The 23,627-nt window shown below is 53.0% G+C and overlaps 1 protein-coding gene across 11 annotated transcripts in view; it reads right to left on the reverse strand.

The window, feature by feature from the left end:
* Positions 1-3,053: 3,053 nt before the first annotated feature.
* HECTD4 (HECT domain E3 ubiquitin protein ligase 4) overlaps positions 3,054-23,627 on the reverse strand; it is a 165,778-nt gene continuing 145,204 nt past the window's right edge. For 5 of the 11 annotated variants that reach the window (XM_032471594.1, XM_032471595.1, XM_032471591.1 and 2 more), the window contains exons 62-76: positions 22,708-22,915; positions 20,037-20,260; positions 19,799-19,950; positions 18,354-18,460; positions 17,574-17,700; positions 15,055-15,245; positions 13,831-13,977; positions 12,891-13,010; positions 12,171-12,326; positions 10,607-10,710; positions 10,150-10,371; positions 8,518-8,684; positions 8,037-8,232; positions 7,254-7,476; positions 3,054-6,668 (exon numbers count right to left, since the gene is read on the reverse strand). In XM_032471594.1, coding sequence (XP_032327485.1) covers positions 6,532-6,668; positions 7,254-7,476; positions 8,037-8,232; positions 8,518-8,684; positions 10,150-10,371; positions 10,607-10,710; positions 12,171-12,326; positions 12,891-13,010; positions 13,831-13,977; positions 15,055-15,245; positions 17,574-17,700; positions 18,354-18,460; positions 19,799-19,950; positions 20,037-20,260; positions 22,708-22,915 — 2,481 coding nt within the window. In that variant the 3' untranslated portion in view covers positions 3,054-6,531. Of the gene's footprint in view, positions 6,669-7,253; positions 7,477-8,036; positions 8,233-8,517; positions 8,685-10,149; positions 10,372-10,606; positions 10,711-10,745; positions 12,011-12,170; positions 12,327-12,890; positions 13,011-13,830; positions 13,978-15,054; positions 15,246-17,573; positions 17,701-18,353; positions 18,461-19,798; positions 19,951-20,036; positions 20,261-22,707; positions 22,916-23,627 lie in introns of those variants that run through there. The other 6 variants (XM_032471599.1, XM_032471601.1, XM_032471593.1 and 3 more) reach the window with 4 other exon arrangements.

The raw sequence follows: 23,627 nt of genomic DNA on the forward strand, positions 1-23,627 counted from the left end.
ACATTCAGTGTTGTGCAACCATCACCACTATCTAATTGGAGACTTTTCATCTCAGAAGGAAGCCCCATACCCACTAAGCCCTTACTCCCCAACTACTAACCTGATTTCCATCTCTAGGTACTTGCCTATTCTCTCCTTCCCTATTTGAAAGATATTTTTGCCAGCTATAGCTCCTCCCCACCCCTCCCCCTGATTTTAAATATGTTGCTCTACTGTTTTCTTACTTGCACTGGTTCCAGTGAGAAGTCTACCATCTTTATCTTTGTTCCTCTGTACATAATGTGTCTTTTGAGGGGTGTTTTTCAGATATTATTTATCACTGATATTAAGCAATTTGGTTGCAGTGTGCCTTTTTACACTTCCGTGGCGCTAAGTATATTCACATTATTCTGCAACCATCACCAGCACCCATCTCTTTGTTTTTTGTGCTTTAAGTTCATTAAGCTTCTTGCATCCTTGAGTTTATAGTTTTCAATCATATTTCAGCCATTATTTCTTCAGATTTTTTTCCTTCTTTCCCCATTTCCCCCCTCTGGGGGATTCTATTTACACATACATTAGGCTGCATAAACTTGTCCCATGGCTATTGATGCTCTTCACTTTTTTGGATTCTTTTTTCTGTGTTCAGATGGATAGTTTCTATTCCATGTCTCCAGGTTCACTAAATCTTCTGTAGTCTTATCCGTTGTTAATCCATCCAGTGTAGTTTTCATCTCAGACATTACAATTTTCATCTCTGAAAGTTCAATTTAGGTTTTTTATTTCCCATGTCTCTACTTAATATGCTCATTGTTTCTAGCTTCTTAAACATATAAAATATGGCTCTAATAATTGTTTTAATGCCCCTGACTATTAATTTATCATTTGTATACTTTCTGGGTGCTTTTGCTGCTGCTTCGCACGTCTGATGGGTTTTGATTGGATGCCAGATATTTCTGAATTTTATCTACTTGGGTGCTGGCTATTTTTGTATTCCTATAAATATTCTTGAGCTTTGTTTCTCATATTTGGTTACTTGGAAACAGTTTGACCCTTCTAGAACAAACTTGTAAGCTTTCTTAGGTAGGGCCTGAGCAGTGATTAGCCTAGGGCTAGTTTTTCTCCAAGACTAAGGCAAAACTGATGTCCCATAAACTGTTTTTCACTCTGGCTGGTGGAAACAGGAACTGTATCTCGTTCTTCCCCGGCTCTAATCTGTTTGGGCTGGTTCTTTCCCCAGCCTCTGGCAGTTTCCTTAATTCATGAGCTTTTCAGTACTCAGCTGCATACTTGAGTGGGATTCTCAGCAGAGCGACAGAGTTCTCTCTCTGTGAATTCTTTCCTTTTTGCTCCTCTGCCCTGTATGCTAGCTGCTTTGGTCTCCTTAGATGCCTTGTCTTCTCAGCTCAGGGGGACGGTTGGGTTCCACCCTGGCTTTCCCCTCCCTTTGCTGCTTACTGAAAACTACCCCGACCACAAGCAGAGGCAATGGTAGAGCCCACTTTGTTTCTTTTCTCAGATCTCTGTCTTTCAAGCCTGATGGTCTTAAGAACTGTATACTTGTCATTTTTGTTTGTTTGTTTGTTTTTGTTTTTGTCCTTTTAGAAGGGGAGGGTAAGTCTGGTTTCTGTTCATCTACATTGGCTAGAATTAGAAGTGTGTTGAAAGCATTACTTTTACTTTCTAGGTTGTTATAAAGTCTGATGTCATTCTGATTTGAATGTAACTGACTTTTTGCCTTGAAGCTTTTTAGAATATCTGTCCCTGGTATTTTGAACTTTCCCTGTGTTCTGTGTTGGTAGTTTCTTTTTCCATTCAAAGACACTTAGTGAGCACTTTGTCTAGAAACTCGTCCTCTTGAGTTTTTCAGATTTTTCTTATAATTTTGGTAATTTCTCTTCTATGTTCTCCTTCTTTGCAGAATTCCAATTACAGTTGGATGTTGACTCTCTTAGACTGATCATTTAAAATTTTTTATTGTAGTTGATTCACAATGTTGTGTTAGTTTCTGGTGTACAGCATAGTGATTCAGTTATATATTTTTTCGTATTTTTTATATTTTTCATTATAGGTTATTTACAAGGTATTGAATATAGTTCCCTATGCAACACAGTGGGACCTTGTTATGTTTTATATATAGTAGTTTGTACAATATTATATGTTACAGGTACACAATAGTGATTCACAAATTTTTAAAGGCTATACTCCATTTACAGTTATAAAACATTAGCTCTATTCCCCATGCTGTATAGTACATTCTTGTAGCTTATTTTATACCTGATAATTTGTACCTCTTAATCCTCCACCTTCATCTTGCCCCTCCCCTTCCCTCTCCCCTCTAGTAACCACTAGTTCCTTCTCTACAGCTGTGAGTCTCTTTTCTGTTATATTCACTAGTTTGTTGTGTGTTTTTAGATTTAAGTGATATCTTACAGTATTTGTCTTTGTCTGACTTCACTAGTGTAACGCCCTCCGAGTCCATCCACGCTGCACACCAGAAACTAACGTATTACATCAACGGTATTTCAGTTAAAAGGCAACCAACCAACCAACCAACCCACCCACTTAAAATACGGGCAGAAGAACTGAACAGACATTTCTCCAAAAGAGGAAGCGCAGATGGCTCACAGGAACATGAAAAATTGCTCAACATCACTAATATCAGGGAAATGCAGATCAAAATCACAATGAGAGATCATCTCACACTTGTCAGAATGGCCATCATCAAAAAGAACACAAATAACAAATGTTGGCAAGTATGTGGAGAAGAGGGAACCCTTGTATGCTGTTAGCGGGAACGTAAATTGGTGCAGCCCCTGTGGAAAACAATGTGGAGGTTTCTCAAAAATCTTAAAATAGAACCATCACATGGCCCAGCAGTTCCACTCCTGGGCATATATCAGAAAAACAAAAACATTGACTCAAAAAGACACATACACCCCGCTATTAACAGCAACCAGCATTTATTGTTCGTGTACTTTTTGGTCATGGCCATTCTGACTGGTGTGAGGTGATACCTCGTTGTTGTTTTGATTTGCATTTCTCTGATAATCAGCGGCACTGAGCACTTTTTCATGTGCCTGTTGGCCATCTGTATGTCTTCTTTGGAGAAATGTTTGTTTAGGTCTTCTGCCCGTTTTTTGATTGGGTTCTTTTTGTTGTTGAGCTGTATAAGCTGTCTGTATGTTTTGGAAACGTGTCTTGGTGACGTATTTCTGTTGGATTTACATTTAGGAGTGGAATTGCTGGTCACAGAGGAAGTGCATAGACAGCACCAGTTTTCCAAAGCAGTTGTCCGATACATTTCCTCAGCAGTGGGGGAGCGTTTTGTTGGCTCCACATCTTTCCCAACCATGGTATTGTCTTTCTAGCTCTTTTGGTGGTGGTGCAGTATATATACCTTGTTGTGATTTTAATTTGCATTCCCCTGATAACTAATGAGGATAGATATCTTCATTATTGGATGGTGTAATTCTGTACATATTTTGAGTGTGTGTGTGTGTGTGTGTGTATAAAAATATATACAGTATACTTTTTATATATAAAGAGGCAACTTGTTAAAAAGGAGATGGCCTCCTCCACCATCCCAGACAGCAGGAGAGTCCTTGCTGTGCTCGGAGGGCAGAGGTAACTCACGCCCCAGCTGCGCATGTCTGACAGAGGTCATCTCTCTGCTCTGAGTGGTCACTTTTGCTCCGTTTCTAGCACCCTGAAGACAGACATGAGAAGAAGGGAAAGTTGCTTGTTCCTCATCTGAGAGGGTTCTTGCTCTTTGTGTAATAAAGACATACGTAGAACGCATTCACTAAAAGTGAGCACTGACTAATGGAGTCAAGAGAGTGAGAATGAAGTGGGTCTGAGTGAGGGCTCCCACAGAACACGGGGAGGTGATAAATGAGTCAGGGAGACTGGCTGGGTTTTCCTGAATGCAGACCACAGGGGTGTGTGTGTGTGTGTATATCTGTGTGTGTGGTCAGGAGTATGTCTGGGACGGACACAGGAGCAAGAAGAGGGCAGAGTCAATCTTGGAAAGCAGCGTGGAGCTGATAAGTCCTCACCTCTTCTGTGAACTTTCCTTTTGCAAGAAGTAGTTCTAAATCCCTGCCTGTGCCGAGGGAGGACACGTGGGCTCAGAAAGGCCCGGACTTTACTGGAGCAACAGCTCACTTGAGGAAAGGCCTCACACCGGCACAGGAGCAGAGACCAGCGCCAGGACAAGGAGCGGGCAGAACCTGCAGGGCCAGGCTTACCTTTGACCTCGGATTTCCATCCTGTCAATCCAGCTTTCTATACGAAGACAGAGACTCGGGGTGCCGAGCAGTCGGTAAGCGCGTGGGGCAAGAATCGCTCCGAGTGCAGAGACCATAATGATTAGAAACACTTTTAATTCCTGGCCTCCTGGCGACCCTCAAGCATCAGAGCCAGCCGAGCGCACTGGCCTTTGAGTCTTCTCAGCAAGAGTGCATGACGACCACACAGCGCTCAAGGTCAATCAAAATTAGATGAAGGTTATTTATTGGTGCAACTTTTCCTGTCGTGAGCTTCCTTTACACAGCAGTGGTGTAAATGGCATCAAATTGAATGAAAAGTTTGTTAAATGCAACCATAAATAATTATAATAAATATACATCAAGTAACTTTACAGCACACGTTTTTTAGGGCCAAGGTTTGGATCTGTCTGGACCTCAATGTGCTCTCTGGGAGAAGCAGTCACGTTAGCAGCAGATCTAGTCCAGTGATGGGCCAACAGAAGCTCACCAAACCCCTCTTGGGGAGGTAGCTGACAATTCTGAGTCCATCCAAGGGATAGGAAGGATGGGGGGAACAAGATTTAAAAGTACGAGGAGGAAAAACCACTTCTAATAAATCCAGAGGCCATTTCATTATGCAGAAATGAAATAAGAGGATCCTTATGGTCAGGATGACCTCCTGACGTGACCCCCAGTCAAGGGGGCTGCGGCCCCCGGGAGGGAGCGGCCGACCGTCTTCCTTCCAAGCAGGGCAGCTGCTTGCAGGCACTCACCTCCGGACGTGACTGCTCCTGCATCAAATGTAACTGATGCAACGAACGATTCATCCCGGTTTATCTTTTCCTTAGGTCTGGGAATCTTTTCTACAATGGTCCTTAACGCATTTCCTAAGAATAACAGGGAGGAGATGGATGCTAATGGCTCTAACTCTAAAATCCACACATCTTTCCGACAGGCCAGGGCCACAGCAGAGAAAGGAGGAGCACACCCTCTTTCTCTCACCAGCATTCACACTCCAAAGCCTCCTAGACAGCACTCACTCAGAGCTCCCACTATTCACAATATTGTACAATAAATACAGTGACGCGATTTTGCGAGAACTGGCAAGGCCCAAAATGACAGTGTCCAACAAGACGGCATATGCTGCTCTCGAACAAAGTACCATTGGACAAAGACCTATTTGGGGCACGAATGCACTTTTGGGGCAGTGGGTGAGCCTGGAGCAGCTCAGCCCTGGCACACACACACGTGGGGCGGGGAGGGGCCGCACGGCAGGCCTGGCTAGAGGGGCGGAAGGACCCCCGGTGTCTCCATCTGGACTTGAAGGTCTTAGTCATGGACGCAGACCTCAAATGGGCAGAGCATCTCAGAGAGCTCTTGTTAAAATGGGATGTGGCCCTTTCCTCTGTTCCTCACATTACAAAATCTGCAGCGAGGCTGGGCCATTTCTGAGTACGCAAGTGGGGCAGGCTTGAATCGTGTGCTTTCCTGTTCAATCAGAGTCTCGGGAGAAGGCCCCCACCTGAGCACTGTGCCTCCAACTCCTGAACTGAGGTGCAGCTGGCCTGGCTCTGTGAACTCAGGTAGAGTTACCCTTTGGTCTTCTGGTCCTGAACAGCACTCAGCGGGAACCTGTCGGACCAGGGCCCAGAAGAGTCGGAGAGCAGAGAGGGCTGTCTGGGTGGGAAGGGACAGGGGAACCACTGTGGGCTTTTCCTCAGAAAAAACCTAGACCATAAACAAGGTTCTAAAGCCCGAAGATGAACACACAGAGCTCGCTGGGCGCGTCTCCCATGTTTGGGGAACTAGCCCAACCATTTCGAGGTGGAAGGAGGCCTGCAGGAGCCGCGTCCAGGAGAACCTCCAGCTCGGGGCGGACGGGCACGGCAAGCCTGTGGTGACGTGCTGCAGAAGGAGCAGGACACTCTGTGGGCCGAGGGCGTCTCACTACCAGCTTTCTGCTGGGTGGTTCTATGATGTGGAACCAGCTGAGGCATCGGGGCATCAGAATCCAGTGGCCACGAAGGACAATGTCCAGGAAGATCAAATGAGACACAAACTGGGACCTAAACTATCCTACAAACATACCACAAACAGGTAGCAAAAGAACCGACCCACCACGAAACATACAAATACATAAGGGTAAGTCTTCCACGAGGCCCCGGAATGTGGACAAAAGTTTGGAAAAGCAAAATGTCGCCAACTCCTCACGCAGGGCCCCGGAGGGAAGTGCCCGCAGCGGCAGGCTTCCCAGGCCGGTGGAGCGGTGCCTTGGTGACAGCCTAACTCGGGCTTCCTCCCCTCAGCCACTCAGTGGGTCTTCGCGGTAGTGGATGGCACAACGAAGTTTCTCCAGCATGATTTCCAGCGAGGAGTACTGGGGAAGCTTGATCATGAACATGCAGGTCTCCACTCGGATGTACCGAGAGTCTGGGGAGCCTACAGGAGAGACATCGGCCGGCGTTAGTGTGGGCCCGGGTCCCACAGAGGCCTGGCTGGCCCCTCCGCCTCCAGGTTTGCCTTTCTGGGCGGATGCAAGCTAACCCCGAGGCCCAGCAGGAGAGGGACGAGGGCCTGCAGGGCGGGGCAGGGGGAGAGTCTGGGGGAGGAAAGGGCAGACCCGTAACCACCCCGTACAGCACAGGCAGCAGGTTGCTGACTTGTGACAGAATCTGGCTGCAGGCAGGTTTGGCCAGCAAGGAGTTTTGTTTTGATTTTTAAAATTTAATTATTTTGCTGCATTTAAAAAGTTAGAAGATCAAAACATTTCTGGATTTGTAGCTTTTTAAAATTTCAGAAGACGTGTCAACATCAAGCCTGTTCTGCCACTTGGTGAAGGTCAAGTTTGAGAAGCACATGACCTCTGACCTCCCTCCCTTGGCCTTTCCCTCATTTACTTTTGGGCTTTGGTGTTTGGGGGTCCCCGTCCATTGCTCTCCCCCCTCGTGCAGGGCCTAGCAGCCCTGGCTCCAAACAGAGAGGCATGTGTGTCCCCACTTGGAACATAACCGGGGGGGCCAGTACCTGCTGTGCCATCCGGGGGGGCAATCTTCATGGGGTACGGGGGCACATGGGCTGTGTCGGGGCCCCCGTCTTTGCAGGGGCAGGTGAACGGGATGCGCTCCTGGTTGCAGGCAAACTTGATGAACTTGCACAGCTCCTCCTGGGCAAACATCTCCAGTGCCCCCCAGAAGAACTCGATGTGCTGGTCCGTCTCCATCAGCCCCACCTGGTACATGGTGTGGGCCTGGGGAAGAGAGATCCCCAGACGTAAGCGGGCCTGGCCCTCTGCTAACCCAGTGCCCCCCAGGCCGGGCCCAATCCCGGGGCAGGGTGCAGCAGAGAAACGATGGCCGCAGGACACGGGGAGAGTACAGTGGTGGCCAGGCCCACAGAGAGCTGTAACTGTGTCTGTGTGACCGTGGCCTGTGCACTAGGCCCCGTCCCCCACTGACCCCACTGGGCGGGTCCTGTCACGATTCCCAGTAGGTGAAGTCACTTGGGCAAGGCCTCCCCACTAGCACAGGCAAGGGCCGGCCTGGCTGAGGCGTGCAGGAGGCTCGGCAAAAATGTGCTTCACCTTAATTCACGGGCTCTGGAGGCAGGTGATCCGGGCCCCAAGTTTGACTCTACCGCTTCCTGGCTGGGTGACCTTGGGCAAGTGACCTCTCAGCTTCAGTTTACTCAGCAGAGACAGGGGTTAGCACAGAGCCTCCCACATGTAGGGGGACAGAGTGCGGGGACACAGGAGGTACTGACAGGCCACTGCCGACTCGCCTGCCAATCCCGCCCAGCCTGGCCACCGACCTTCAGGAACTCGAGGTTGATGTAAGGGAGGCCGCACGTCCGCAGCTCCATCTCCAGCGGGCTGAGCGTGGTGAGAAGCTGCAGGGGGATGATGGCGCCCAGGCCCGCCCGCACGGCCGTCACGCACTCCACGTTCTGCAGCTCCCGCAGCCGCAGGCTCCGGATGGCTGCCGCGTAGATGTCCTTGTTCTCCCACCTGCAGGGTGTGGGGGACGCAGGTGAGGGGCGATGCCCTGTGGGCTGCTCCAGGGCCCGGGGGTACAAACCCGCTTGGGCAGAGGGGCCCAGGCCGGTACCCAGATCTCCCAGACCTGGCAGCTCATGAATTCCTCTCCTGCTCTGGGAGTCACCTGCCTGAGTCCGTGTTTCTGAATAAGGTCCTTCCACTGAGATATTCCACCCTCTCTCCTGGTGCCCCAACTCCTGCCTCACGACCCCCCTGGAGGAAGCCCCCGGCCCGACCTCGGCCCCGTGCACTCACGCCACAGGGATGTGCCGGCCGCGGCTGCACAGCTCCACCTCCTCGCCCGTCATGGTCAGGTAGGTAAACCGGCAGCAGGGCTTGTTGGGCCCGTCAGGGCTCTCGGTGGCCAGGTGCTGGGAGGCGATCTCGGCGCACAGGGCCTCCAGCTCGGTCTCGTCGTCGATCTGGAGGGAAGGGGCAGAGTGGGGCTCACTGCTGCCCGGCTCCCGAGGCCCCCGGAAGACAGAACCCCATCCCTAGTTGGGCAAACACTGGGTGTTGTTTGGGCAGGTGGCACAGGCCTGGGCCGTCAGCCTTGCCATCAGTTCAGGGTTAGGCACATGGACAAGGCCTGTTGGCTCTGGTACCCCGGCTCCCTCCGGGGTCTTGCCCATCCCCTCCAGACGGAAGCCTCGGCTGGGCTGTCTGCCTGGACACCGTCTTACATCTCTTGCCCGCTTCAGGCCCTCGCCGCTACCCACAGCCCCGGGAAGACTGCTCAGAGCAGCGCCTGGCAGTGACAGAACCCCGAAGCCCACAGTGGGAGGGGTGTCCTGCTTTAACCCTTTAGACAATCCATCATCAGCTGTTTCTGCTGAGAAGCCAACTGCTATCCAGGACCCCGGCTCTGCTGCTCCCCTGCATTCGTTGCCGTCAAGAGGCAGCTAAGGGGACTATGGAGAGTCCGGCAATGAGGCCCCTCAGAGGGCCTGTCATGTCTGTGTCGGGGGAGGCCGATCAGCTGACATCTCCTTCTGCTGACAGATGCCACCTCCTCTGACACGAAGTCTGCTCCCCGGAGGCCAAACACCATTGGCCCAAGGCGGGGGGGCTGGATCAGAGGCCACCTCCACTCTCCACTGGGACAGTCTCTGTTCTGAGGAGAGCGTGTGGGGCCAAAAAGCACAGGCTTTCCAGCTGGACAGACCTGAGCCCTGCTGGTGGCTCTGCTCCCAGCCAGCCCACCTCTCTGAGCCTCACCTCCCTCCTGGCCTTGCCGTGAGGACTTCTGAACACAGCCCTCCAGCACGGGCCTCACATAATCGGGGAGTAGCTCGGCGCTCCCTGGCCACGGACGGGAGCCCCAGCCTGGCCTCGGCGACTCTGCTGAGCCACTGGGCGGACGTGGTGGCAGCCTGAGCCCCGAGCACAGGTGGGCGGGCCTGCGTGTGGAGGGGGGCAGTCACACACTGCTGTGGTCGCTGTGTCTGTGGGTCCCAGCACACAGGGCAGGGAGAAACAGCCCTGTTCTCCAGGCCCTGGCCCAGGTGAGGCCCTGCCCAGGTGAGGCCCAGGAGCTGATCTCCCATGCTCTTCGCGAAGCCCTCAAACCAAGCGCTTAAAAGTGGAACTGGCTCTACTTGGAGCAGTTCCCACCCAACACCTCTGCTCATTCAGTGGCCAGGAACCCTTCACCCCTGTGTCCTAACAGGCCCCACAGGCTGGTCAGGTCGTCCCGTCTGCTGCTGTCCACAGGGAGGGAAGCCAGCGGCTCCTGTCCCCGTGAGGCAAGCCTGGCCAGCGGGGATGCCCCAGGCTCCCTAATGTTTTTCGGGAGAGCCCCGTCAGTCTGCGGGTGGGACACAGAGGCCTAAGCAGACAGCGGGCCACAGGGCACTGCCACCCCGGGAAAACACGCTTTTCACTTACACTCTCGAATTTCTTGACATAATTGTAGGTGAGTATGTCTGCTTCCTGCAGGTCCTGGTCGGGGTCCAGGGGCTCGCCCACCAGCGTCTTCCAGAAGGAGGGCAGGAGGTCCAGGGGAAGAGGAACATCTGCTCGGATCGCAATTCCCAGCAGCTGGCCCAGGAAGTGCAGCAGCTGCTCCTCGCCGTAGGTGATGGGGCTTGGGGTCAGGATGTACTTGCCCTGAAAGTGGAGGCGGAGGCGAGGTGACTGACGTGTGCCTCTGCTCCCCCTGGAACATGTGTCCCCGGCCCACGTGACCCACAGGAGGCGGGAAGGACCCCCTGCAAGGCAGGCCCCTGTCTCAGAGCTGTGCCGCCAGAAGCCTGGTGAAAGGACCAGAGCCGATGAGGACACGCGCGCACGCGCCCAGCCACTGCCCCTCAGGGAGCCGACGGCTGGGGCCTCAGCATCTTACCTTGCTCTTGTTGACGGCGGAGCTGGGGCACAGCAGGAGGAGGGAGAGCGAGGAGCTCTGAAGCTCTTTGCACACCTGCCACAGAAAGTGGCGGAAGGAGCCGCCTGCGGGACAGACGGGGCCTCTCAGTCCTGCCCCCACCGGGACCAGCACCTCATCTGCCCCCTGACCGTGACTTTCTCGGTGGAGTGGAGAGAACTCGCCTGAGGGCTGGGAGACTGGACCTGAACCCGTGGGGCTGGGGATAAGCTGGGTGACCCCACCTCAAGGAATCATTCCACTTCCTGACCGGCCTCGGCCCCTCCATCTCTCAACTGGAGGCAGTAATTGTACCGACCTCCAGGCTAGTTTCAGGGATTTGAAAAGATCAAAGGCAGATCCTACTCAGGGCACCTCACAGCTGCAAGCTGACAATGACACGCGGGCTTGTGGGACCCACATCCATGTGACCCAACAGCAGGCCCCGTTTTCCTTGGCACTGCCTCTTGCTGAGCCCAGGTGTCCCATGTACGTTCAGTGAGCACTAAAATGGATGCACCCACGGTTCTGTGCACAGGGCAATGGGCAAGGAGCAACCCTCTCCTGCTGCTGGTCCAAATGTGCCTCTGGGTGTCTCGCAAACCTCCTCTCTCTGGCTGGGTCTCCTCAGCCCCTCCCTGTCAGTACCCTCAGGTCAGGGAGCTCTGAGGACAGCTGTGCACACACTGTTTGGTCAGAGCCAGGCAGAGGACTTGCTTGGGGACAGATGTCAGGGCCTGGCCCTCACTCAGCTTCCACGGAGAAGCAGGAGACCCCTGTCTGCTGAAGCTGCCAGGCCAAGGGCTGGGCTTTGGAATCACACAGACCTGGGTTTGAACCCCAGCTAGCTGCCTGACCTTGGGGAAACTGCTTAGCTGTGTGGAGCCCCCATTTCCCCATCTGTGAAGTGGGCCAGTGCTGGTGTCATGAGGAGTGTAAGGTGTTAGCCTGGGCCTGGCACGTTCTGGTATCTCAGTGAATAGAGCTGCGCCCAGGGAGCCTGGAAGATGTGCCCAGAGGCTGCCACAGTGCTGGCCAGTGCCCAGTGGAAGAATTTTCTTTTCCCTTTTAGCATGGGAAGCATTTCCTGGATGTCTGGGGCCAAACGTGAGTGAAAAGGCCACGAGCAACTTCGTCTCTCACAGGGCGCATACTAGCTTTTAACCCGACCAACCCCACAAATAGGGACTCTTCCTGGAGAAGTCAATCCACACTGAAGGTGTTCTCTCCTGGGTCCACACAGCAAGAAACTCGCCCCCAGTGCTGATCAGAAGCATGGTCTCCAAGCCTGGACAGCGCTGGGCTGAAGTCCATGGGGACGGGGCAAGGCCGGGGGGCTGGGTCTGAAGAGCCTGGACAGATGGTGGCTCTGGGGCAGCCCTGCTCCTGTGCAGAGCAGGGACATGAGGACATGGCTTTACTCTGGCTAATGGGGAAGACCTCGGTCCATTTAGGCTAAAAATCACCCCGGCAATTTTTACATCTTAAACACAGCCTCCCTGCCAAAGTGGCTGACTGAGGGCCCGGCGGGGGGGCTGTCACTTACTGGTGCCGTGGACCTCCTCCCCAGTGAAGCGGATGTTGAAGGCATAGGTGGGGTCGCCGCCGCTCGCCAGCTTGACGCAAAGCTGAGAGGACGGCACAGAGGCCAGCTGCCTGGCCGCCTGGCAGAAGTAGGAGTTTTCAGAAGCTCTGATCTCCCCTAGAGAGAGAAACCAAGTGGTCGAACCCCATGGGGGTGGCTCCGGCCTCCTACCAAGGGACAGCCGCCTGGCAGGCCCGGCCTGCTTCCGCCGCCTTGCCTCCTTCCTGCTCCTGGAGCATCTCCGGACTTTTCACGCCTCCACCACGTGGGTCCCTCAAGGAGCCCACCCCATCCCACGTGGTCGGCCCCTCCCATCCTTCCGCGTGTCTCCTGGGGCGGCCGCCCACCTGGCTCCTCCTTTCCTGTCCCTCCTGACATCTATCTGTTCACAAGCTGTGGTGGGGACGCCTGGCTGCCTCCCCAGTATCCAGCCTCCCCTCTTCTTTGGTGCCAGAACCCTGATTTGAGCAGGTCCATGGCCAGGACTCGGCCCACCTCTCCCGCCCTCCCCTGCAGCCTGGAACAACGAGCCCCGAGCCCGGGAGTGACTGGGAAGTGGAAGCCACACGCTGTCAGAGCAGCCCTGGACCCCACCTCTTCTAGAGGCTTCTTTTATGTGTAAGAAATAAACTAGTTTAAGCACTACTGTCAGCATCATCTGGTCTGTGTAGCTAAGCTCACCTCCTACAATTTCCAGTGGGTCCAGAGTTATCTCCGGCGCCGCGTGGTCAGCTGTCCTCTGCACGGTGGCGTTCAGCACCCGATTCATGACTGTCACCTTCGTGTCATAAAAGATCAGCCCTGAAGGGAGGAATGTGGGACAGAAGCTGGGATGGCGCGGCTTCCTCTCCTTCCCAGTCACCCTGAGGCCTGGTGGAGGCCACACTGTCCCCTGTGGGTCTGTCCAGTCTCTTCTGGGACGGCCTGCGGGCCCCTGGGGAGGACATGCTGCAGGGAGCACAGGAGGTCCCGCCCTGCTGGAGGGCAATTCATTAGTATCCACCCAAATGTGAATGAACCCAGAATTAAACCTGTGGACCCTGCCACGCTCAGGAGACACCTCGCTTTCAGGAATACAAACCCAAGTACACAGAGAACAAGGTATTGCTGTGGCCGCTCCTGAAACAACAAAAAATAAAAACCACCGAAGCATCTATCACTAAGGATGTGGGCACCTGCATGGCGGACGGTCAGGCAAGGAGGTTCTGAGCACGTTGACACAGATCTGGGCAGCAGAGTCACAGAACAGAACATATAAAGCCCAGTTTTTAATTAAAAAACAAACAAAAAAAATCAAGTGTGTGTCCATTTGTATGTGAACAGAAAAGTCTGGAAGGACAGACACTCATCTGTTAGCAATGGTCACCTCTGCAATGCAGGGGGCAGCTAGAGAGTCAGAGCTTTAACTTGATCTATTTCTAAATAATCTGAAAACATTTTTAGTAAATTTATTTTCTCCCAGTTTGTTAGTAACTGCTCTTGGGGGTACCCGCTGCTCCACAGGAGACTGTGTGTCAAACGTAAGGCTGGGTGTCGGGGTGTCACCCTGGGCAGCCGCCAAGGCCAGGTGACGGCGGCGACCCCGTGGTGGGGTCCCAGCCCGAGGGCCCCCGGCACTGACCCTTGGCCTCCTTCAGCAGGGCGGCGATGCTGTGGGTGTACATGGGCGTCTGGCGCAGCTCCACCAGCGGCAGGAAGAAGGTCTCCAGCGTGGTGTTCAGGGACTGGAGCAGGGCGAAGCGCAGGCGCAGACTCTCGATGGGCACGTCTGCAGGGCACAAGGAGCGGTCAGGCGGGGGCTCGGCCCCGTGAGGCCCAGACTCCCCATCTGTGAACGATCAGGTGGCCCGGTCACGGGGAGGGCCCTGAGAGTGGGGCATTTCAAGTGAGGCCAGGAGGCTCCCACAGGGGGTTTTACCCCTGGGACCCAGAGAGGCTGCTTGTGAGTGAGTGGGGCCCCGATCTCCCTGACCGTGTGCCAAGCAGGAGCGAAGGGCGAAGTCCAGGCTCTTAAGGAATCCAAGGGCCCCCTCAGCCGGCCTTTGGGGCTGTGCCCGGGCTGAGTACCATATTTTGAAAAAATTACAGGCTATAAGAAGTTGCAAAAATAATGCAGAATCTTGGGTACCTCTCACCCAGCTTCTCCCAATGCGACAGCACACATCAAAAACAGGAAACTGGGACACTGGCAGATTTTACTTGTCCGCCCTCACACCTGTCTCCTCTCTAACTGGGAGACGGACGTTCACCTTCACAGTATCCGGACCCGTGGCTAAGCGAGGCCGAGAGGGCTAAGCAGAGCCCGGGGCACGTGCGGCCAGGCACAGAGGCCGGTCCAGGGCCGTTTGCCAACGTGCTATGACAGGGGTCATCTTGCAGGGATGGATTTGTGGGGAACGTCCTTTGTGTGCAGAATTCTTTTGTATATTCCTAGCTTTTGATAAAAACCTGCGGCTCTCCTGTAATTGGGGATGAAGCCTTTAACACATGCATCCAGACTGCACTGATCCCGCTCGCCCCCGACGCCAGCCGGGCATCTGTGGCGGCCCCTGGGCGGGGGCCTCGCCTCCCAGCCACCGTGCTCTCCCGGGTCAGCTGCCTGGCTTGGTTGCGCTGAGCACATGATAAGGCCTCACAAACTCTAATCTGCCGCAAGCACAGCTTCTTGTCTTTCTCTTCCTCTTTTTTTGCCCACCTGGTTCACAGCGGGTGTTCCCAAGGATTTGTTTAATGGACGTGTAAAGGGCACCTAGTTCTTCTAAACCCCCCGCGCCGTCGTGGGGGAGGTCCCCACAGGGCAGTGCAGAGGGTGGACCCCGAAAGGCTTCCCCATGGGGCCACGTACTCAAGAGACAGGCCACCCTGGGGTCGGCGGCGTCCGCGGGGTCCAGATACACCTCGTGGGGATGCAACCGAGCGGGCGTGATGGCCAGGTGGCGGCACAGCCGGTTGATGTACTGCACGAGCGCCACGTCCATCTCCAGGGTCCACTTCCTCGAGGCCTTGTGTGCGTGCCGGACGTCGATGCAGGCACACCTGGGGCAGGGAGAGGCAAGGTGGGGCAGCAGCGCCGGGGGGTGGGGGGGTCGCTGGGCCCCTCCAGAGCCACATCCCAGCTCCCAGAGGGCGTTTCTAAGACAGCCTTGCCTCCCAGGTGTTTCTTGGTGCTCAAACAAGATGCTGACTGCAGAAGGGCTGCTCCTCGCTGGGGGAAAGCTCCTTCCAAAAGAAACAAGCTGAGCGGGCTGGGGTCAGGAGGGAGGACGGCACAGCCTGTGTGGGGAGCTGGGCCGCACACAGCCATGCGTGCAGCCCTCTCGTCTGTGGGCAGCAGGGTCTTACGCTTTCCTCAGAGGCCACGTACTCAGGAGACAAGGGTTAAGGACAGGGTTCTGGAGTCTAGGCTACAAAGCACAGCTACTTCCTGAGCCTCAGTTTCTTCATCTATAAAATGGAGCTGGTGACAGCTCGGCCTTGTGTGCTGTCCTGAGGACTAAGAGGATGCTGTGATGCACACAGTACGGTGCCCAGCACCTTCTGGGGGCACAGGAAGTGCCAGCTGCCGAGTGACTGGGCCATCAGCCCTTACCCAGCGATCCCACCCCCGGGTTCATCCATGGAGCTACTTGGACGGGCAGGCAAGCTGCGTTTGTGAGGCTGCTTCACCACAGCACCTTCAGCCCTAAATCACACTGCCCCTTAATTGTGGACTGCTGGGCAGCCACCAAAATCATCTGGTGGCACAGGACCGAATGACGTGGGAAAATGAAAAAAGCAGACTGCGGAGTGGTGTGTCCTGTCTGACCCCACCCTACTGGACTGAAAAAATCTACCCCCGCAAAAATGTTGGGAGAGGTATTTACTGAAACATTTCAAAGTGATCACCCCGGGCACAGAGCCACAGGCAATCTCCTCGTGTCTGTACACGCTGCACGCGGTTTTACTGAGTGCACGTGTCCCTATTCCACAAACATGGAGCTATTAGCCTAAGAAAGGCTGGCAGGCGGCAGGCGAGGGGACAGGTGCCTCTAGTTCTGGAGCCCAAGGCACCTCAAGTGGGCCACATGCCACCCAGGGTGCATCATGGGGAGGTCACCTGGCTCAGGGAGGTGGTGGAACCTGCTGTCAGGCTCTGCTTGCTACAGGCCACCTCTGTCCTACCCCGAGAGTGCTCTGAGGGACCTAGCCTCCTTTGGAAGGGGATCCCCTCTGCCGGGAGGGTCCCCTCACAGCCCCTTCCAGGCTGGATGTGTCAGGGCATCGCTGTGACCCCACAGCACAGCCCTTCCAGCTGTTTCAGATGCATCATCTTGGAATTAGTTTGCAGTCCGATTTGCTCCCTTCCCACTTGGAATGCATTTTCTAGTCGAAAGTAGGTGAATCTACTTTTAACAACTGCCTCCCCTCTGGCCCCAGTCATGACTCTTACTGGTTTCCAGTACCAGTCAGAGAACTTGGCCCTGCCACCATGATCCAAGGCCCATCTGTGAGCCTTCAGTGAAGGTACCAAGCGCTGGTCCAAGCAGCAAACAATTTCTCAACTCTGAAAACAGGGTTTTAAAAAGGCATGCTCCTGACAGCCATTCCTTCTCTGAGGCCCGGGACGTCCTGCTGCAGGGAAGGATGGTGGACCTGCGTGTGGGAGAGCCTAGGGAGAGCGGGGAGAAGCCAGGGGGAGAGGGAAGGGAGACTTTTTTTGGTTTGCCGACATCCTGTCTGCCTGGGATTCACTTACAGCTAGAAAGGGGAACAGTATTTCTTTGGTCCTGGAGACCTGGTGACTTGTGACTTGCTGCGCTCCTGCCTGAGGGGAAGAGAGGGCAATGGAGACTGGGAGGGAAAGTGTGGCTCCAGGGAAAAAAAGATTCTTCTGAATAAGAAATCATCCCTGATAGGGACTGAAATGGGTCCCCTTTCCACCAATTCGCATATATTTCACTGTATTTGAAAAAAAAAAAAAGATTATTTGGAGACAGGGCCTTGAAAAAGAGGTAATTAAGGTTAATGAGGCCATAAGGGCGGGGCCCTAATCCGATAAGGACTAGTGTCCTCATAGGACGACGGAAGGCCACGTGAGCGCACAGCAGGACGGAGCCCTCCCGAGAAACCAACCCTGCGGCACCTTGGTCTTGGCCTTCCAGCCTCCAGAACCGTGAGACAATAAATTTCTGTTGTTTAGAACAGGGCTTGTTTCCAAATGCGTGAGAAAACCCACCTTTAACACTTATGAAAAATTAGCAAATAACTCAGTAGGCGTTAAAAACAGGCCCGATGGAATGGCCCCCCAAGAAGTAATTTCTTGGGGGAGCTTCTAGTGATGGAGAACAACCTTTACACCAGGTATCAGCGGGCACTGGTTCTTACCTCTCAAAATGAAGATCGTAGCCACAGGACAAAATGGCCCTCCAGACACTGCGGATGTCTTGCTTGGCTCGGTCAATAACAAACTTGTGAAACCCTTCCAAGGTCAGGTACTTTTCCTCAGGGACTGCTGGAAAGGTGTTCACAGTGTTAGGAGAACCCAGTGAGAAGCGAGGGCCTCACAATGTGCTCCCGTCACACTCTGTCTTTCAGGGCCCAGTTCATCCAACCCTCATTCCGCCTCCCGTCACTCCAGGGCCCGCCACCTGGCCATCTCACCCACTGCCCAAGACAAAATGACCCGACCTGACGGGGACTCTGAGCCGCAGCCGCGCGTCGTCCGGTGGGTCACGGATGGCGCAGCGCCTTCCCCTCAGTCCTGACTTCCTATCAGCTCAGAGACACTCCCCACTAAGCCATTCTGTGACCACGAGAGGCCCTTCCCCAACTCTCCCCGGGGCCTTCAGGAAGCTAGGGCTCTAATGCCCCAGGTAGTGCCTCTTCTGAGCAGATCTCCAACCTTTACTCTCGGTCGCACTCATCTCTCTTCCCTAGAAAGTGCGGTATTTCGGGAGCTGCCATTTCGCCCTCCACAAGTTCGATCGGCAGAGACAGTGTCCTGGGGCATAATCGGAGTTGGCCAGGGCTGCCTTCCGTGTCTGAGGCAGGGCTGCCCAACCTCAACTAAAACCCGAGGGAGCCAGCGGTTGGGGGAAGCAGGGAGGCTGGTCCCCAGGCTGGAAGCCGCCCTGAGCCCACATCAGACCCAGGCCTCTCACTCACCTTCTTGTTTTTTGGTGGGTGACTTTTCCGGGTCCTTTTCGTCTGGCTTGCTCTTCTCCGGTGACTTCGGCTTCACTGTGGGCTTCTTCTCGCTCAAGGCAGTCCTGCTATAGACCAAAGCAGCGGGATCAGAATTCCTCACACCCAGCCCTCCTCCTGGCAGAGGGTGCGCGGAACCTCTCCAGGCTGCGGTTCATCCTCCCCCAGCCAGGGCTGATGGTTCAGCCAGGGCTGGGGTCAACGTCAGCTTTGTTCTGACCAAGAAGAGTTTCCTGAGCAAACTATAAGGACAAATCGATGCTTTAAAATGTGAAAAATCTCGAAGAGACACTTTTCCAACATTCTTTGTACGTATTTCAGAGCTGCACTGTCCAAAAAGCAGGCACCAGCCAGGTGTAGCTGCTTAAGTTTAAATTACAATAAAATCGTAAGCTGAGGTCCTTGATGGCACTTGCTCCACTTCAAGGACCACACGCGGTCAGTGGCTACTGTGCTGAAGGGCACAGGGAAGCAGCAGAAAGTTCTGCAGGACGGCACTGATTTAAAAGCACCATGTATGCATCCTTAATTAATAAAAGACACTTTTTTCTCTGACAGTTTAAACAAGTCTGCTAGAGACTCCTGCTCGGTAATACTTGGCCATCTGAATTTCAACTGTGAGTACTTGAGAGCCATAAGCTTGTATCTAAAGAATATTCTATTAAATATGCGTGCACATCCACACATGGACTATTATGTAGCTATTTTAAAAAAGGACGGGGGAAGTTCTTTTTGTGCTAATATGGAATCATCTCCAAAATTAGTTGTAAGTAGAAACGGCACGGTACAGACATTCTGTACGGTTCCCGACACTTGGGTGTGTATACGCTTGCTGGTGTACACAGAAGAGTCCTGGAAAGCTGCGTGAGTGACACAGGCAGTCTCGGGGAGGGGAACCGGGAGGCTTAAGGATGGAGGGGAAGAGGGGTGGCTTTTCACTGTGTATGCTTTTGAATATTGTCCTATTTTAGCCATTTAAAATGTAAGAAAGTAATACACATGCGCAAATAAAACATCGTGCAGTTATTTTAAAGCATTTGCTATGTGTGGGGTGATTCAATTTTTCCAACATGCACGTAGGTGCTTTACAGCCATTCTACCACGACTATATGTCTTATGTGTGGGTAAAGGAATTAGACTTTTTCAACAATTCTGTGCATTTTAGATGTTTTATTAATTCAGACTAGTCTGCTTTCCAGCTGGCACGGTCCAGATTTGACTATCCTTGTGCGTCAAATGAAATGTTCTCTTGCCGTTGACGAGGCCGAGGACCACACAGACTCCAGCAGCAGAGCAGAGCCGAGCCAGGACTCCCCAGAGGGGCCAACAGCCGCCCAGGAAGCCTGCTGAGCGCTGGCCCCGCGTCCCCCAGCCTGGCCCACTCTCCGAGCTCCTCGGTCACGCACCTGACGCTGTTGAGCACGGCTTTGTCCTTGGCCGGCGGCTTGGTGATGGGCCGCTTGGTGCTCACCACCTTCCCGGGGTGCTGCTCCTTCCCGGCCTTGCTGTACTTGCTCTTGTCGAACTTGGGCTTCGGCACGCCGTACTTCCTCAGGATCTGCAGGGCACCAGGGCGGGAGGGAGCTCAGGCTCGGCCCGGCGCGCCCCAGGGCCCAGCACAGGCACGGCGGGTCGGGGTGCTACCTGGGTGAGCTGGTCCTCCAGCACCTTTTTTGGAGGCCGGACGTTGGTGAAAAAGAGGTGGAGGAGGTTGCCTGGCGTCTGGGAGTTGATCTGCTCTTTGCTGAGGTAAATGTCAGACACTTTGATGGGCTTCACGGGGGTCAGGCTCAGCATCTGCTCCGAGTGGGCACAGCTCTTAAATATCTCCGTCAGCACCTCTCTGGCCCCGGGCACCAGCTTCTCTCCTGTTGCAGAGTGGAGGCAGGGCAAACAGTTCTGCCGTGAGCACGCTCTGTCAGGGTAAGCCCCCTGCAGCATCTGATTTGTTTATTTTCCATCAACAACTTATTTCTGAAGGTGGGAAATGGGCATTTAGTGGCGATGACGCCCTGCCCACCAAGCCCTGGTCTCCCCTTTCTGGGCACACACCTCAGTGACACCCGTGATGTGGACCATGAGCCCTGCCGGGGCCCGTGTGCTCTCTGCTGTGCTCGCCCCCACCGCTGGCCAGGGACATGACAAGCCCCAGGGATGGCCGGCCTCAGGGCTCTCTCTGGGCTCTGACGTGTGCAAGAAATAATTTTCTACCGGGTTGGAGCCTCTGTACCCCGGGTCTCTGTACTGTGGCGGTTGAACCCCTCTTAACTTCAACAACACATCTGTGAGGGACAGTCCTCAGGGAACAAGGGGACGTAGAGGCTCAAGTATTTTTAGTGCGAAGTACAAGTTGTTCAATGAGTTATTATCAGAGGACACGTTTCAAAACTAGTACAACCAGCAGATGGAAAAGAAAGTTCTCTCAAGTAACAAGAGAACTGTCCACAAGCACGAGAAAAAAGATTTTTTTTTCTGGCCCCAGACAAGCACTCCAGAAGGCGCCCTCGCCTTTCCTAAGGGGCTAGTCAGGACCCATCTGCATGTTCCTCGAGGCCGAGGGCCCTGACCTACGAGCCAGACTGACGTGCTCATCGCGCCCCTCTGCTCCCGCGCCATCCTCCTCATCCTCTTTCTCGGGGGATCTGACCTTCCAGAGCCGCCTCCAGGTCAAGCCCGGCTGAGGGAACCAGAGCACAAACTGGAGACCTAAGAGCTGACTCAGCAGAACCACAACTTAAAGAAAACATGTGTGGCTGTTACGGTGGCAAATATGTTCTCAAAATACTGAGTACCTTATGTGGAAGGTTTGACTATCACACAATCAGGAACTAGAACTAAATTCAGACTGAAGTATGAAAAGACTGGTGAAGCATTAACTACGGCAGAAAAGGACCTCCCAGCTCCCACAGATCTTACACCTGCCGCCCCTACGTGGTGCAGCTGAGAGTTGAGGGAACACACACCAGTGAGGGAACAGGGCCGGGAACAGGGCAAGGAGAGGGAGGCAGCCCCTCAGGCGCAAGATTTCCGAAAACCTCAGAGATCAAGATACATATTTTAATACAGTGTTCAAAAAAGAATCAAAATTAATACAAAAAAAAACCCATGATGAGCAAAATATTAAAATGGTACCATGCCAACTGTATGAAAGCCAGATTCAAAAGGAAAAATCAGTAATTCTGATCTGTCTTTATTAAAATTTTAGTATTTTGTTCACCATGGATATTATGCATTTATTTTGATTTTTGTAAATTTTAAAATATTATTCACAGAGATAACTGAGTTTTGGGGGGACCTCACTCTGGTCCTAGTCCTGAGGGAACATTTCAAAGTTTCATGATTAGGGGATAATAATTTGAAACAACAACAAAACCCATACTCAATTATTACATTTCTGTCCTCAGAAAACACGAAACAAGACAAACTCAACGACTCTATTGTGAAGTTTTAAATAGTATTAAAGATTATAAAAGAGAACATAAATTAAAAATTTTGATACAGAATAAAAATGACAACACAAAGGACTATAATTATAAAAAGGAAAAAGAAACTGCTGCCACTTCTGAGGCACAGCTGGGGGCGGGTCCTGGCCTCAGGCTCTGCTGGGTGCAGCTCCATGGAGCCTCGGTAGAGCCTGCGTCCTGGGTGAACAAAAGAAACAGGGAAGCCAGACAGGGTCCACCGACATTAAGAGCCACCAGAAAGACAAAGCGGGACTTTTTAAAAAAGGAACTGGAACTGTTTATTACCCAAGAATTCGTTTTAAAGGGTGAGGCATTAGCCTCCTCAAGCATAGGACCAAATGGTTACCAGCAGTGGACTTGGCACATTCTGGCCCCAGAAGACAAAACAAAATAAAGACACTTGATCTTGAGCAACGGGAAGCCTGGCTAGACAAAAAGAAGTAAAACTACCTGACCGCAAGCCCACGTTGGAGGCTGACGCAGGCTGCGGCCTAGCCCTTCCTGGTGGTCCCCGGGCTGGCTGAACGCGGCAGGCCTGCGGCCGGGCCGGCCCAGCGGCCTTTGAGGCCCCGAAAGCTCTGCTGGGAGAGGGTAGGAGTGTTCTCGTTGCATCATGTGAAGATGCACACAATGCGTCTTCTGTCAGCCACGCAGTGAACCTCTTGTCCCATGTCCCCAGTACCCTCTGAATCATTTCTTCCATCTGTGACCCCCAGAGGTCCTCTTTACAGTAAGATGTTAGAACAGGGGAAACTGGGCAAGGTGGGGGGGAGTGATTTTTGCTCCAATTTTTCTGTAAATTTAAAACTGCTCAAAGAAAGTCTATTATTTAAAAAAAATCCATAACCCACCTTTAATTGACTTATCGTTGAAATAATCTTCTAACCCTGGGCTCCCCTGTGTATCAAACAAACTCTGATTTACTACAGACACAGTGAGAATCTCTTCTGTGGACATTTCCATCAACTCATCTTCACCATCCAAACTTGACAAACCAATCAAGTCATTATTGTTAAATAAACTTGCTCGAATTTTCTCGATTTTGGCTCGGGATCTTATCTGTGTGAACAAAGAAAAGGGTCAGGACTTGAGTAGTGAGACATCAGTCATTCAACAGGTATGCCCTTTCTTTCCCTCCCGCCGTCCCTGAAAGCCTCCACTCATCCTGAGCGTTGTGGGCATCGCCTGACTTGGGCGAGCTGGCCTTGCCGGTAAAGCCTCCCTCACCTGCCAACAGCAGTGACTTACAGGGGGACAACTCAGTTGGAAACCTCTGTCGATAAACCCTGCTTGTGGCTTTACCTAGATGCCCAGTGGGGTAAAGTTCATGCTTGGCTCTAAGAAAGTCCCCAAGAAGAAGGTGGACAGATTAAAAGAAGTGATTCTGGGGAGGAAGCCAACCGCTGGATCCTGAGCTCTCTGTTCAGAGCCCATGGGGTGGGTTGGGGTGGGGAACAAGACGGTGCAAGGTTTCTTCCTCGCACCTTCCTCTTCACATCCAATAAGGGGGAGGGCAGGTTTTACCCCACCCCTGACTCCCATTACAGAGGGTGCACGAGACACAGGATGCAGGGTTTCTAAACAAGGAGGCCCAAGAAATAATGGGAACTTGAAGCAGAAATGTAAGCTGGCGACAACGCACGCACCACCTGAAACTCATGATCAACTGGAACAGAACGAACAGCAAGTCTGATCTCTGCCTGCTCAGCAGGGATCCCTCCTGCTGATGGCAATGGCTCTAAAGGCCCGAGGCCACTCTGAAAGATGCCAG

Source organism: Camelus ferus, chromosome 32 (genome assembly GCF_009834535.1).
Source record: "Camelus ferus isolate YT-003-E chromosome 32, BCGSAC_Cfer_1.0, whole genome shotgun sequence".
NCBI classification, from domain to species: Eukaryota; Metazoa; Chordata; class Mammalia; order Artiodactyla; family Camelidae; genus Camelus; species Camelus ferus.